The 16,996-nt window shown below is 38.0% G+C and overlaps 1 protein-coding gene and 1 non-coding gene across 2 annotated transcripts; both read left to right on the top strand.

Annotated features, from left to right (window-relative positions):
• Positions 1 to 1,990: 1,990 nt before the first annotated feature.
• Positions 1,991 to 4,462, top strand: LOC110929689 (reactive Intermediate Deaminase A, chloroplastic). Its single transcript, XM_022172869.2, has 6 exons — positions 1,991 to 2,243; positions 3,498 to 3,613; positions 3,697 to 3,741; positions 3,840 to 3,913; positions 4,008 to 4,057; positions 4,180 to 4,462. The coding sequence occupies exons 1-6, from the start codon at positions 2,057 to 2,059 to the stop codon at positions 4,272 to 4,274; spliced, it is 567 nt and encodes a 188-aa protein (XP_022028561.1). The 5' UTR covers positions 1,991 to 2,056; the 3' UTR covers positions 4,275 to 4,462.
• A 240-nt stretch (positions 4,463 to 4,702) lies between these two features.
• Positions 4,703 to 4,774, top strand: TRNAP-UGG. Its single transcript has one exon. It is a non-coding gene; the product is annotated as a tRNA-Pro (tRNA).
• The last annotated feature ends 12,222 nt before the right edge of the window (positions 4,775 to 16,996 follow it).

Genomic DNA, 16,996 nt, shown 5'->3' with positions numbered 1-16,996 from the left:
CCATTCCATTACCTCGTACATTCCATTCACCCCTCTATTCCATTACGCCATACCAAACAGACTCTGAATTTCATGAAATATTGGAACCAAATACACTTTTAGTTGAATGTGGGGTAGCTCATTTGATAGAGGTAAATGCCTCTTAAAGGAAGGTCTGAGTTTTAAATATGGACTAAGAGAAATAATTAAAGGAGTAACATTTGCTCTTAAAAAAAATAGTTTGGGTGGTTATTTAATGAGAAAAACTTAGAAAAAAAAAGTTAAAATGAAACAACACTTTTAGCTATGTGAATGTGAGAGTAGCTTATTTGACAGATACTTTTGTCTCTTAGTGGAAGGTCTTCGGTTTAATTCCAAATAAGGAGTAAATTAGAATTTATTTGATGTAATTTTGAAGGAGTATGTAAGTGTTGCCATTAAAAATATACGATTTTAGTTGTTAAAAAGGATACCAATGATTTTTTTAAAAGGCCAGCAAAAATTTCCAACACTTGCAAAATATTAGCAGTGGGGAACCAAAGAACTACTTATAGCGGGTGCGAATGAGAAGTTTAACCAAATTTTCAAGGGGTGTAATCAAGATTTTACCCTATAAAATACACTATTTTTTTTTTCCAAATGGTGCGTCCACCTATCAAACCCTCTACCTAGATCCGCCCTGAATATGAATGATATTGATAGATTATTTTAAGTGGTTAATGGCCAGCAGGCACACTACACAAGCACAAGTACAAAACCGTTTGTTTATTTGATAGAGTTAATTACTATTTTCGTCTCCGTGGTTTGTCAAAAATCACTATTTCAGTCCATTAGTTTAAAAATTGCGATTTCAGTCCTTTTGGTTTCACTTTCGTAACCATTTCAGTCCACCTCCGTTAACCCCATCCATTTATTCTGTTAAGTACACGTGAATTAACCATAATGCCCTTATTAATAAAAAAACAAAAAGATATCTAAATGAGTTAATTATTGTTTTCGTCCCTATGGTTTGTCAAAAATCACGATTTCAGTCCCTGTGATTTCACTTTCGTAACCATTCAGTCCAGTCTCCAAACACCGTCTATTTTACCGTTAAGTTTTTAATAAAATACCTAAATTACCCTTGTGTTAATTAAATAAAAAATCATGGAAATTTAAAAGATTGTATTCTAGGACCCACTTGTTAAAACACAACCCCACGCTACCCCACCCCACTTCATCCTTGCTCTCATTTCCGGCAAAAGTTTCCAGTCATCATCTCCGGCATCACAACCCCACCCTCTTATGTCCGGCGACCCGTTACCCCACCCCAGTTAATATCTTCCTAGCAGCGTCAGTTAACATAATAACTTTGAAAAATAATGCTTACCTAGACATTTTCTCATTCTAAAATCCAAAATTAAAATTTTGGAAACATATATGTAAAAATAGCGTCAGACTTCTACTTCTACAGAGGCCATGGTGGGTCGAACCCTACAATCTAATTTAAGTCCATATGTCATACAACAATAAAATCATATAAATCCAATAATAAAATCATATAAGTCCATATTTAATTAACACAAGGGTAATTTAGGTATTTTATTAAAAACTTAATAGTAAAATAGACGGTGTTAGGAGACTGGACTGAAATGGTTACGAAAGTGAAATCACAGGGACTGAAATCGCAAATTTTAAACTAATGGACTGAAATAGTGATTTTTAACAAACCACATGGACGAAAACAGTAATTAACTCATTTAGATATCTTTTTGTTTTTATTAATAAGGGCATTATGGTAAATTCACGTGTACTTAACAGAATAAATGGATGGGGTTAACGAAGGTGGACTGAAATGGTTACGAAAGTGAAACCACAGGGACCGAAATCACAATTTTTAAACTAATGGACTGAAATAGTGATTTTTGACAAACCATAGGGACGAAAATAGTAATTAACTCTATTTGATACTACTACAATTGTGGCAAGGGGCCCAACAAAAGCCCAAAGTAATAAAATGCGTCTGGTTTCCGACTTTGAGTTGAAGAAAAAGCAAGCAAGCGAGTGGTGACAAACAATTAACAAAGAGACAGAAAGAATGGGTTGGACGGCTTCTGGTCTACCATTCCCAAACTCCTTTAAACTGCCGGCCGTTCTCCGCCACCGTGCTCCGATCGCCGCCGGTATCGGCTGCGCCTACGTCGCCGCCTCTACACTCCGGTCTGCACCTTTCTTCTCCAATCGGTCAACTCCCTTCGCTTGCCTCAGCATGTCTACTGATGCCAGTGAGCAATCAATCTCTTATTAATTCTTTACGTAATTTCTTATATTGTTTTAGGATTTCTTTTTTTTTCTTTTTTTTTTTTTTTTTGTGTAGAGTGTATACTGTTATTGATTATTTATTTAATGTTGTATTTATCAATTTGGGATATCAAGAGAAATGATTTCGATTTTGATTTTAGACAGGTGAATTAGTGATATGGAAACTGTTAATGGAATACAGATTGTGATATTATAATTCAAAAGCGTGTGAATTTTGTGGTTGAACTACTTTTGCTTCTTATGCTGTTGCATTATTGTTAGTTGTTTCTCAATCACTTGAATTTGTCATCATATTCCGGTGTGATAATAAGTATCGTGTATTTAGAAAGAGGAATGAATGGTATTTCTGTTCTTTCTTCTTTGTGAGGAGTGGGGTAATTGTAGTAATGTTAATGTAGTGTCTAATCTGTTTGGATTGTTCTATAACAAAACTCCGTTTTGTATCAAATCTACTATAAGATGAATATATTTACGGTTGTCCAAAAAGCTCACGGCTTGGAGCTCGCTCGATATGGCTCGGTTTGGAAATGAGCCGAGCCGGCTCGACTCGGTTAGAAAGTGAGCCTAGCTTGGCCCGTCTCGTAACGAGCCGGATTGGCTCGCTTAGCTTGGATTATTTTACTTATAATATATTTTATTTTTATATATATTAAAAAAGACTGATTATTATTTACATGCATTTAGGTGTGTAATTCGGTATCTATGACATATTTGAAAGTTATTTATCATGCTAATGAACTAATATTGTATTTCGTCGAAATTTAAAACTTATCTTGTGTTGTTGAACTTGGTTTTGACTTGTAATGTATTAGGGTTGAACCTATTTTTTATATGTTCTTTTGAACTATTGCATAATATTTTAGATTACTGACTTTTGAGAGCTATGTATTAATTTTTTCTTTTAAAATTGAGCCAAATCAAGCTGAGCCGAGCCCAAGCTTAGATTTTCAGCTTGGTTTTAAATCCAAGCCAAGCCCGAGCTTAGATTTTTAGCTCGGTTTTAAATCCGAGCCAAGCCCGAGCTTACCTTGGCTCGGCTCGGCTCATGAACAACCGTAAATATATTAATGCAAGTTATATCTTCACCATGATCTATAAGTGATACATTATTTACCTTTGTCAATTTTCTGATTTTCTCTAAGCTGTAAAATTTCACGTTAAGACTTTATTCGCCTAGATATGAATCACATATGTCAAGATATTCATGATGGTTGCAGGTATTAAGGAAGCCGTTATAACAGACAAGGCTCCAGCAGCTCTAGGTCCCTATTCTCAAGCAATTAAGGCCAATAACACTCTGTTTGTGTCTGGCGTTCTCGGTCTTATTCCTGAGGTTTTATGCCAGTCATCTTTTCTTATACTCAATATATATAACTGCAACATTTATGTGTTAGTTATGCTATGATACTTGTGCAGACGGGGAAGTTTGTGTCAGACAACGTAGAAGAACAAACAGAACAGGTATTAAACAAAAAGTGGTCATTAAACCTTAATCTTGAATTTGTCGAATATAATTAATGTTATCTTTCATTTATCTTAATCTTGCTTATATTTGTCAGGTTCTCAAGAATATGGGAGAGATACTGAAAGCTAGTGGAGCTAGCTATTCCTCAGTTGTCAAGACCACAATCATGTAAATCGGCTTTATATCGTAACTATCGTTTGCGTGTATAAGGTTTGCGAGAAGTTAGCATTTAATTGTTTCTACTATGTTTTTCTGGTTTCAGGCTGGCTGATCTAAAAGACTTTAAGAAAGTCAACGAGATCTATGCTAAATGTGAGTACACTGTACTCATCCTGTATTTTTTAATTGCGTCCAAAATGACTGAACTACCCTGAAAGGTTGAAAGCCAAAACAAAAACTATACAATTTTTTAAAAAAAAAACGGTGTTTTGCAGATTTCCCGGCACCAGCTCCTGCACGATCAACGTACCAGGTTGCGGCATTACCGCTTGATGCTAGGATTGAGATTGAATGCATAGCGGCACTCTAGTGTTTCTTTGACTTTTTAGCTTTTCTATTTGAAATGTGACATATAATAAGGTAACCGTGATGTATATCTGATCCTTTTTAACCAAAAAAAAAGGCGTTCGGATACTGTTATATACGGTTGAGTTCCTATGCAATACTGTATCAGCATGTTGTATAGTTATATATCTTATTCACTCTTACTCTGTGGTATTGAGTTCCTAGAAAAATAAATAGATCATATAAACATACATCACCTGTTTTTAATCATTCAAACCGAGCAAGTGACTGGTTCAATAATGAACATAAATAAATTTCACAGTACTGTACCAATGGTTTGTACAAAATTAAATTAAAAATAAAAATTAAAATAGGATGTCTTTAAACTGTTTAAACGACAGCTTTTGTATTTGGTTGAGTTATTTGTAGTTAGTAATAAAACAATTCAACATCGGGCGTTTGGTCTAGTGGTATGATTCTCGCTTTGGGTGCGAGAGGTCCCGAGTTCGATTCTCGGAACGCCCCAATTATATTTTTTTCTTCATTTTGTCTTCTTTACATTCTAGTTAATAAGTTTAATTTAATGGGAGATCTTAATTAAAATGTGGTAAAAATGTTTGTTAATAAGATGATATTAAAGGATACTCTTTTAGAGACAAATTTTCATTTTCTTTATTTTACTATGTCCTGTGTCAATTTTAGTTAAATTTATTATTATTCCCTTATACAATTAGCAACTTGGTTTATGTCTCATTTTTTTAAAAGTTACACTCTTTAGTTCATCTTACTCACACCCTTTCATTTTATATTATTTAATACTACAAAAAGTAACTTAAGACATGATGGTTTGGATAAAAACACAGTGTTTGGATGAAGGGTTTTTAAATACACCACACCCCTTCAAAGAGTCACCATCCTTCAAACTATTTTTTAATATAACCCTTTATAAAAAATCACAACTTTTAAATATGTCACACCCTTTCAAAAAGTTACAACCTTTTAAATCACTTTTAAATATATTACATTCCTAACAAAATGTCACAACTCTTCATATATATACATTCGAAAAAAGTCACAACCCTTTAAACTGCTTTTGTATATACATAATTAGCAACTTATGCACATGATACGTGCACGTTTTATATATATACTAACTTTTAAATATCATAAGACCCGATCTATTGCGTTGTGTTGGGGGTCGCTCCTTTTCAGCAATCGACATGCCAGTTCGATTCCTTTTGATCCCGGATTGGCTGTTTCTTTTTACTTGCCATATGATTTAAATAGCTTCTCCTTATTGTTAATGGTTCCCTTATGAATGATTCACCGTTTCATTATATATGGAATGCATAGCACTGCTTGATTTAAGAAGAATAATTATATATGTGGGTTCTACCGTTTAATTATAGGGTTATTGAATTTTATCGCTCCCAACTATTGGATATTGGTCACTGTCACTCTCAACTATCATTTTGACTTACATCACTTCCAACTTAACACTTTGTGTGTTGTGTCACTCCACAGGTGAACATTTCTTAGTGTTTGACTTCTGTTATTGATGATATTAAGCTAACACTTTATGAATTACTAATTACTGCAGGTAAATCTGCTTCTAAAAGACAAAAGGGGAGCCAAAATCCACTCAACCGGAGTGACACAGCACACAAAGTGTTAAGTTGGGAGTGGTGGGAGTCAAAATAATAGTTGGGAGTGGCAGCGGTCAATACCCAATAGCTAGGAGTGATAAAATCTAATAACCCTTAATTATATATATGGATGGCACAATACTGTTTCATTCTTTTATTAAATTAATCGAACCCAAATTCCTAAAATATTAGAGCATTCTCATCCAAACCATCAAAATATGTGAGGGGTAGTTTTTATATTATAAAGGGTATAAAAAATGGTTGTGAGTGGAGGAGAGAGAAAATGTTACTGTTCATCTGTATATTTGGGGGGACACTGTTCACCAGTATAATTTTTTTAATATATAATATTTGGGGGGACACTGTTCACCAGTATAATTTTTTTAATATATATTGAAAGTGGTTGTGAGTGAAGGAGAGAGAAAAATGTAATGATAATATTATTTAATTGAAAAGGAGAGAGAAAAAGTATTTGTTTTTAGTGAAAATATATTTAGGAGTTGTTTTTTAGTGGAATGTATGTATAATTTGATGGATTGGATGGGAATGCTGTTAGAAACCGCCACCATTCCGACTCCCCAAATCATTTTCTAAGCCCCAATTGCCCTTTCTAATCTCCCGATCATACTTAGTAAATCAAAAAATCCACCAATCACACTTGGTAAATCAAGAACAAGATTTACGCTCTCCTCGGAAAGGTTCGGTTCAGCACCGGCACAAACCGCCTACGTAAACTTTATTTGTTTTTTTTCTTTTCCCAATTTAGTCGGTATTTTGGGTGAATTTTCAAAGGATCAAAATTTACTAAACTATATTAAACTTTGAATATGTGTTGTTTGCAAATTGTTGTTCGACAGAAGTTTTTTGAATTGAAAAGTCAAAACTAAGTTTCTTTGTTGTTTTGAATGTGATAGTCTAGCAAATGTTTTGACGGTCAAAATTGTGTTTCAAAGGAATGTTTTTTAATTCAATTTCCCTTTCTGAATATGCATAGTATCATGTATTATGCAGCCATTATAACTTATAAGTTGTATAGTTCATGTTTATAATCAACTTTTGAATCTTGATATTGGATGGTATGAGAACTAACAAGAGTTTGAATTATACTGGCCACATAGCCCACCTTTTGCAGCCGAATACAACCCACCAAAAAAACCCGAATCTAGAATGGTTTGGTTATTGGGTTATATTTATATCTTTGAAAACCCGAGGAACACTACTTGATAAACCCAATACCCGACAAAACAACCCGAAGAATGTCTCTTATAGTAACAAGTAATACACATTCTATCAATTATTTAACTTGGTACACTATGATGCAACAATTTTATAGATTATGTATGGTTTGGATTAAGATTTATCCAACACATGTTCACATATTGCACATTAGAGCATTAGCCAATCATGTATGCATATCATGAAGTAAACCGAACACATTATCAACATCCCGCTGTAAAGCGAGGGTTGGCGTCAACTCGTTTAATTACATTTACTGGATTAAATTATAAATGTAGCACGTGTGTTATAAACTTACAAATAAATATGTAGTTACGTTCATTGGTATGAAAGATAGCCTAAAATATTGACAAACGCACTTAGTTAAAAATGAAACAATATATAAATATACGAGAATGAAGATGAGAAACAACTCTTTAAAAATAAACATAAATACTAAGTGACAATCGGGCGAGTGCATGTTATCGTTCATTGCTACTTATTAAGCAACTTGGCCGGTTGCGGAGAGTAAAAACATACTTTATAAATGTTGATAAGTTTAAGGGGTTGTTTATTTTGGTTCTTAATGGACTCTTATTGTGGTTCAGACATCTTATTGATTCATCATTTAATTGTTCAGACTGTTTGTTTCGTGAGCAGACATATGTCTGAATGGTTAAGCATTATACTAAATCTAAATGGTTAAGACATGTTATCTGAATTGGTCAGATATTTGCCTTTGAACGGTTAAGCATGATACTGATTGTTTATGGTTCAGAACTCTTACTGGTTCAGACATCTTACTAGTTTAGCACTTACCTATAAGTTGTCAAATATGTTGTAGACTTGTAGGTAAGATTGTTCATTTTTATTGGCTAACCAGTTCATATACGTTGTAGACTTGTAGGTAAGACTGTTCATTTTTATCCAAAACCCGAAACCCGACCTGAATTCAAAGCCATCCGAACCCGAAATAGCGAATATCCGAAAAACCTGAAGCCGAGAAACCCGAACCCGACCAACTCGAACTTTAAATGGTTCGGTTATCGGGTCACTTTTCCCCTACCAAAAACCCGAACAACCCGACCCGAAAAACCCGAAACCCGATAAAATCTGAACATTTATTGTTTTTTTTTTATAGAAGTGTTTCGGTTTGGAGTCTTTAATATATGAAACATTAAGTTTTAGGACTTTTAAATATTATAATACCATATTGTCAAATAATGTTTGAACTTTGATGATATTTTTAAAGTAGCAATATGAATTTTGATGATATCTTGTAAAAAAACATTAATTTTTCATTTTACATCTAAACCCGAAAACCGAACAACCCGACCCGAACTAACCCGAACCTAAATAACCTAAAACCGACTAACCCGAACTTTAAATGGGTCGGTTATCGGGTCAATTTTTCCTAGACAAAAACTCGAACAACCCGACCCGAAAAACCTGAAACCCGAAGAAAAAACCCGATGAACACCCCTACTTGTAGGGATGCTATCACTATGAGGTAGTGTAGGATTAACAAATTAAACACTTAAATGTAACAAACACTTGTATTAAAAAAAAAAGAAAGAGTTAAATGTCATTGTAGTCCTTGTGGTTTGTGTAATTTTATCAGTTTAGTCCAAAGATTTGAAATATTGCCATTTTAGTCCAAATAGTTTCAAACGTTGCCATCTTAGTCCATTCAGTTAACGAGAAGGATAATACGGTCATTTTCTATGGCCGAATTGCCCTTCTAGTTAACAAAATTATATAAAAAATGCCCGAATTGCCCTTCTAGTTAACAGAAAAAATGGATGGAGTTAACCCAGTGGACTAAAATGACAATGTTTGAAACTATTTGGATTAAAACGACAACGTTTCAAACCTTTGAACTAAACTGGCAAAATGACTCAAACCACAAAGACTAAAATTACATTTAACTCAAAAAGAAAAGCTTGTTTTCACATGTGAGTATGTTATTATTCACATATGCAGGGCCGGCTCTTGGGCGGGCCAACCCGTACCGTCGCTCGAGCCCAAATTTTTAAAGGGCCTGAAAGTTTTCTATGAGCTTATATATATATATACACTTAATTATATATTTAATATATGCATCTACTTATTATGCAAAAAAGTGTTCATGATATAGTGGAAAAACCGTCTCAAGATAATGTGAAGGTATCAAGTTCAAGTCATAACTCCACCCTCAAGGGTTTGTTTTTTAATTCATTTCCCCAACCACAATTTTGGGCCTATTTTTTTTTTGTCCGAGGTCTAAATTTTTTTGAGAGTTCTCGATGACGGCTCTGCACATATGACAAGCATTTACATGTGAATGAACTTAAGTTTAACCATAAAAGGGTTTCTTTCGTTTTTTTAATGCTGTATATATTTCAAATAAACACATTCACAAACATATGCAAAGAACACAGCAGACATGCATTGGCCGCGGAACCAATAACTATTTTCATGGGGCTAGTTGTATGCAGTGACGGACCTATGATTTTTTTCTACCGAGGTCCCTTTTTTGGTGTAAGAATTTTTCACAACCAAACGTTAAAATTTTCAGGTCAGTCTTAAAGTCTTAAGTTCGTGAATTGTTTCACAACCAATAATAACTGCAGCCGCAAGACCCTCTAAAGAATCAGAAACCACCACATAATCACACCAGGAGTCAGAAGAATGGCGCATACCTTTCTTCTCTCCCCCAACATTTTTGACCTTGGAGGATTGAGTTTTCTCAGCGTCACTCTTCTTAGGCACAGCAGTAGTGGTTGTCGTGCGCTTCTTCTTCTCAGGACCTATGCCCAAGTTCGACAATTCGCCTACTGACAAAGCGCAGAATACAACTTATTTGAACGCGCAAAAATAGCAAGACAAAAATTAAATAGATAATAGCTTACCAGCACCAGCAGCAGGTTGGAAAGACAGATCCGCGTCTCACGGAAGAAAAAAATTCTTCACAATGCAATGATACCAAAGCTCTTCGTTAGGCTTTTTAGCAATGGTAGCCATCTTTCCGCCTTCTCTCTCAAATGCAACAACATACAATGAAACAACTGCAGGGGAAGAAGAGCAAGTTCAAAAAAAAAAAAAAAACAACAAACAGCAACAAAAGGAAAAAAGGGTAAAAAAAAAAAAAGAAAAGGGGCAAACCCCCAATCTTACCTTTACCATCCTCCGTATACACCGGTTTGTCTTCCCGGTCCATCTTCCAATTCAAACTAATGCTAGCACCAACAAGGGCTTTCTCCGGCAAAGCAATCGACGGAACATCTTTCAGATCTTGGTACCAATTTTCTTCAACAGGGGTTTGAATGGTTTCAGTAGGAACATCCTCTTTTCCTCTAAAAGTCATTCTCATCGGAATAACTCCCACCTTGATAAAGAAGAACTTTTGCTTCCAATCATGAAAAGATTTGGGGGGATTCAGCAAAATCTTCTTTGCCGAGGCTCTTTGCACGAAGGAATAGAATCCTTGAAAACAATGCATTTGGTGGAAAACACGGAATCGGGTAACCGTCGGCTCGATATTCATCGTCCGACAAACAAATTCAAAGTGGCGAACCCTAACCATAGCGATAGGGTGCAACTGAGAGATGTGGATTTTGCAATACTAAAGAAATTCAAGAAAAAATTTCGTCACAGGTAAACGGAAGTTGCCTGCACAGAAGAAATCACAGAATAGGGTCACATACCCAGCCGAAGCATCCGCCGCCGTCTGACCCTCTTCAGGGTAACGGGCACCCTAGCTGTCCGGAAACCTAAAATTCCGAACCAAACCATCAAAAGTCGCCCTAGACCACTTCAATGGTGGAAGTTCAGCAGACATTTCTTCCGTTGAATCTTCGTGATGATCTCCGGTTGACATAGGACGAAAAGATTGCAATTCTTTCTAAAAAGACAGATTAAGAAGACGAAAGGAAAAAAGTTTTTCAACGAAGCAATGATTAACAAGAAAGGGCAATTCAAACAAACTTATATACCCACCGCCATAAATAGCCTAGGTAACTACAACAACACCTTTTTCGGAATAGCACAGTTACCCAAGCGACAAGGCGAGTGGGTAACAACACGGACGCGAGTTTTCTCGCCCAAACTCCCGGCTATAAATATGAGAGTAATTCAGGTATGAATTTCAAGTTACACACACTTCGTCAATACTTCTTCACCTTCATAAACACATACTTATTCTCACGCCGGAGTCGGGTCAAGGAGAGAACCTCCCTTCTCCCCTTGACGAGGCTAATGGTGTTCTATTTTGCAGTGTTCACCAGAGAAGAAGATCTTTCCCTTTAAATCAAACGAGAGAGAACTACCCCCTTTTATGCAGAATCTAACCCGCAAGATAATTTGATTCTGGTCATTTATCTAGTGTTTCTTCATTGGCGCCCACCGATCTTTCTGTCTCACCCGTTTTTTCTCGTTTTCAATTCATTCTGTTGATTCCATTCAGAAATGGAGGAAACTTCAAATCATCGTCAAAACGGCCCTCGGCCAAACTTCGTTAACAATACCCAAGTTGAGGGTATTGTAGAGGAAGCCTCGGATGACAATGAAGCACAGTTTGCTAATAATCATCCAAACGAACCTATCACCCTAGGGGTACAGCCAGAGGTCCCTATAAGCTCAATTATGCGCCCAGGAGAAACCCCAATCTCCTGGTACGTCAGATCTCAGGGGGCGTTGAATGCTGTGGAAACACAGTTGTGTGCACAAACTGCCCCCCAAACTCAATCACGAAGGCCTGTATCCCATGCTAGAACACCATCGGCACCTCATGTTTCTCAACATGCTGGTCCATCCCGAGTTCAGATCGAAGACACGGAGGTTTACTCTAGATCTCCTTCGAGATACGAGTATACTCAGTCAGAAAGTCGCCGAAGAGAGTACCGAGACGAGTCACACCCTCATAGGAGACCTTCAGTTCACACCAGGTTGGGTTCTAGGCGAAATACCCACACCAGCGAATATGATCGAACTTCCGAGAAGGAGATAGTGCTAGCGTATTTACTCGGTTGCAACCAAATTACAACAAGTGTAGACCACACGCGGTTTACAATTCGGAGGCTGAGCACAACTATGACCTGATCTATCGTCCTGCTGAAATGGCGGAGAATTCAAAGTTTATAAGTGAAATCGCCCTGGCTCCGCTAGAGAAAGAGAAGCTCCCGTCTACCGTAGGTAAGTTCAACGGAATGACGGACCCTGACGATCATCTGCGAGTCTTTACAAGCGCAGGGCTGGTAGGAGGCTGGACCCTACCAATGTGGTGCCACCTCTTCGTTCAGACCCTTACTAGTGCTGCAAGAATATGGTTTGACAACTTGCCCATTGGAAAAATCACGTCTCGGATAGATCTGCGCGAGAAGTTTCTGGTTCATTTCAGCCAGCAAAGACGATCCATTCGCAACATTGCGGATGTGATGAACATCTGGCGTCATGATGATGAAAGTCTAGAAGACTTCATTACTCGCTATAACAAGGAGGTACTCGAAATCGAGGACGTTCATGAACAGTTGATTCGCGCCCAATTCAAGTATGCAGTCAGGTGCGATGATATTATAAAGGTCCTGTCTGGGACAGAAGGACTCCCGAAGAGTTGGGAAAAAGTGATGGCGGCGGCCAAGGTCTACGCACAAACAGAAAAAAATCTCACCACCAACAGGCCACCACTACCACATAACAGACCCTCAGATTTAGGCTCAAGTGGTGGGAGGAAATTTAAGAAAGGTTGGCGCGATTCAAGCTCGGGGAACTATTCATCTGAGGATGCTCGAACCACAATCAACAAACTTACCGCGCAAAGGGAAACCAAGCAGGAGAACAGGGAGAGACAATGGACTCCCCTAACCAAGACTCTCGCGGAAGTTTTAAGCACGGAGGATTACCAGTTTAAACTCCGCCACCCATGAAAAACAAACGCGGACAAGACCCGAGTCAGTATTGTGAATACCACAAGGACAATGTGCATACCACTAATAACTGCATCTCTTTGTGCACCGAGATAGAAAAGGCACTTAAGAGTGGTGAGCTCACTCATCTCCTACAAAACGTGCGCAAAGAGATTAAGCAAATCACTCGAGGCGAAGAAGGCCCGAGCAAAAAAGCGAAAAACTAAGCAGCAACTCTATGATTTACCTGTAGAACGAAGCGGATTCTACAATTATCAAATCTAAGCAGGAAATAGAGTGTAAGTTAAGAAACATGTAATTATTTTTAATAGACTTTGTAACGGCCTCTGCGCCTTATCCCGAAATAAACAACAAAGTTTCTATTATTCTTGTGTTTTTTATTACAAAGTGCATGCAATTTCTTTTGGTAAGTGCAAAAACATTATGGTAAATAAAATACAAGTCTCATGAACGGTCAGTGATTACATCACACAAGACCACACGTTCACACATGAGCTTTATACCACCTTCATTCGCCTTACCTGATCAAAGTAATTGTACACATGCAAAATACTGTAAACTAAATGTTGATGCACTTGTGTCTGTACTTTGTCTGTATTCGGTCTGTATATAAACGATGTTCTAAGTCTGTAAGTTGACCAAGTCAACCATCCTCCGGATTGACTTGGTCAAACAGTTAGAAAGTAGTTGTCTGTCTCGAAGGATAGCTCCTCGAAGGATACTGTTGATCCTTCGAGGTACTCGAAAGATATGCTTCGATTGTTAGACCTCGAAGGATCATCCTTCGAGGTCATTGCTGATCATTCGAACATCTTGTCATCGATAGATGATCCTTCGGACCATCTATCGGATCCTTCGGACATGACCTGCTGTGTATGGGTATAAATACCCATGCATTGTGTTGAGTTCCTAAGACTTGTTAGAGACACACAGACAGAAAGATACCGAGAGATAGAGAGTTTCTTGAGAGCATTCTGTCCGGAACTCACACACACACTTTGAGAGTTTACATGTTAGATTTGTAAACATTGTGCTTGTAACCGAAACCTTCATTTGCATTAATACAAGTTGTGTTAATCGGTGAACCCGTGTGTGTTTGTTCTTTTACTTGTCTCATCCCGGTTTTCTTGCTAGCTTGGATTCCGCACTCGCTAGTGGGTTAGTATAACAAGGTTTGAGGTTCGTCATCCTCCGACAAAAAGGGACCTACAAGTGGTATCAGAGCTTGGCTCTTTACCTTGTTTAAAACCGGGTTATTCAAGTTCTTGGTGTGTGTTTGAACACTTGGTTTAACACCCGTTTTTGTTGGTTTTTCTACACTTTTAAACTGGAAAACGTGTTTTAAACTTACCGGGAGTGTTCGTAAGTGGGTTGGGTAACTTAAAAACTTGTTTTTGAGTGTGTTGGTAATTTCCGGCCATATTCCGGTCAATATTCCGGTGACTGGTTTGAAGATAAGGTTTTCCTTCTTGGGTAAATTATCTTTGAAAATCTTGGTTGGTGAGAAAGTACAGCCTGCCATACCCTTTTGCCGAAAGTTGACTTACCAACCCATCACCTTTTCACCAACCTGTCACATCAGCGTCAGTGTGTCAGACTCTCTCGAAAGATATCTTTCGACATCGAAAGACCATCTTTCGATCAAGGAAGGCTCGAAAGATCATCATCCTTCGACCCATCCTTCGAAGTCTGAAACATATCTTTCGATAAAGGAATCTTTTCGAAAGACAGTGTCCGAAAGATAGGGATTTATCTCGAAAGATAAGGATCTTTCAAGTGTGAATCTTTCGAGATTTTGAATCTTTCGAAGCCAGTGCTCGAAAGTCAACAGTGATCTTTCGAACACTGTTGATCATTCGAACAAGTGTGATCTTTCGAAAGTCAGCTATACGAAAGATAAGGATTTAACTCGAAAGATAAGGATCTTTCAAAAGGGAATCCTTCGAGTTCTTGAATCTTTCGAAATCATTGTTCGAGATTCAACAGTAGTCTTTCGAGTACTGTTGATCCTTCGAACAATAGTTGATCTTTCGATTGTGGTCAGTTTATTGTTAACAAGTTTCTGTGATTTCAGATCTTTCGACCAAGATCCTTCGGCCGTGATATCTTTCGGATTACTCACTTAGCATTTATTTTGCTTATCAATCATGAATCCGAGTTGGTGGAATCCTGCTCCAGATAATGGTGAATATACAAGATCAAATGTCACTCCCTCATGGTGGGGTACACCGGCTCCAGACGATGGAAAATACACGAATACAAGGTCATCTCCTTTATGGGCTGAGTCGCCGGTATCAACTTCTTCTCAGGGAAATCAATGGGCTTTGGTATCGAATCAAACTCCGAGCATTCAAAGTATTCTACTAAGCGAAAGTGAAACAGGAAGTTTGAATCGACCTCCAAAGTTGATGCATTTGAATGAATATCCAGGATGGGTTGAGAGGTTTAAAACATATGTTCTTGGTCAAAATACGGAACTGTGGATACGTTTCACCACAGATTTCGATCAAGCCATAGAGGTTGCTGCTTCAGATTCTGCTACGTTTGCTGATCTTCCAGAAGATAAAAAGAAAACCTATGATCTGGAAAAGAAGGCATACGCTATTCTCACTCAGGCGTTGAGCAAAGATATCTACCATCAGTTTGTCAGCTTCAAGACAACAAAGAAGTTGTGGGACGGATTGAAAAACAGAGGAGTGGGAAATGCAGCAACACGTCAAATGCGTCATGATCTTCTCAAGAAAGAATTCGAAGGTTTCACTTGTATGGATAAGGAGTCCTTGGGAGATATGACAAGCCGATTTTATCATTTGCTTACGGAATTGGATAATTATAATGTAGTGACAACTAATGCTGAAATTGTGAAGAAGTTTGCTGATGCTTTGCCTCCTCAATGGAGTAGTTTCTTGGAAATCCTGAAGTACAACGGAGTGTTGAGAACCACTAATATCAACGAATTCGTGCAACTTTTGGAAAACAAGGATCAGGAGGAAACATTAAAGGCAAAAAGAGTTCCAGTGCCACAAAATCCAGAGATGTACTGTGGAACTTCCAATTCTTCGTCTGCTAGAACCGGTCCACATGCTCCACTTCAAACAGCGTTTGTTACTAGCACGGATATGTATGGCAACCCTGTGCAAGTTCCTGTTAAGCCACCTCCCACCACAGACATGTATGGAAATCCAATCCAACCACCTCTACCTCCTCCCGCTCAAACACAACGTGCATGTTATGGAGGAACATCATCTGCAGGTCAACAATCAAAGTCTAGTACAGTACAGCTCGACACGTCAAGTTTCTCTAAAATCAGTGTAGAAGTAGCTAAGGAACACATGGAGCTGCTTAACACTGTAGTGAGCGCGTACTGTGGGTTGATAGAAGGTCAGATTGGCAACATTAATCTGACACAAGAAGATTACCGGCAGATTGATAAAGAAGAGATGGACTTGATGGATATCAAGTGGGCCTTTGCTAGTGCTGTGAGAAGAGCAAAGGATTGGATGGAAAGTACTGGCAGAACCAGCTTGGAAAGTAAGCGAGACACCAAGTATGGGTTCGATAAGCAAGCTGTAAAGTGCTTCAACTGTGGTGAACGGGGTCACTTTAAACGGGAATGCACCAAGCCAGCCCAGCACGGGAATCAAAACCCCTTCAGAAACCAAGGCAACCGGCAGAACAGAAACAATGATCGTACCATGGTACCCGTCAACAACCAAACCAACCGAGCACTTGCGGTTCAGGTAGATGAAGGTTGTGACTGGTCAATCCAGTTGGGTGGTGATGCTCCCGATGGAACAGCATGTTTTGCTCAGATTGTGAAGGAGCTAGTTCACACCAGTGGTGGAGAATCTTCTGCCAGTGGTGGTGAATCGTCTGAAGATGAAGACTCTTCTGGGTACAGCAGAAGTGTTGATGAAGAATCATCCAATTCTGGTGATGATCATGTGGGTGAGACATCTAATGTTTCGGATGATGCTAACTTT

Source organism: Helianthus annuus, chromosome 3, assembly GCF_002127325.2.
Source record: "Helianthus annuus cultivar XRQ/B chromosome 3, HanXRQr2.0-SUNRISE, whole genome shotgun sequence".
NCBI lineage: Eukaryota > Viridiplantae > Streptophyta > Magnoliopsida > Asterales > Asteraceae > Helianthus > Helianthus annuus.
This window is presented reverse-complemented; position numbering and strand designations above follow the sequence as displayed.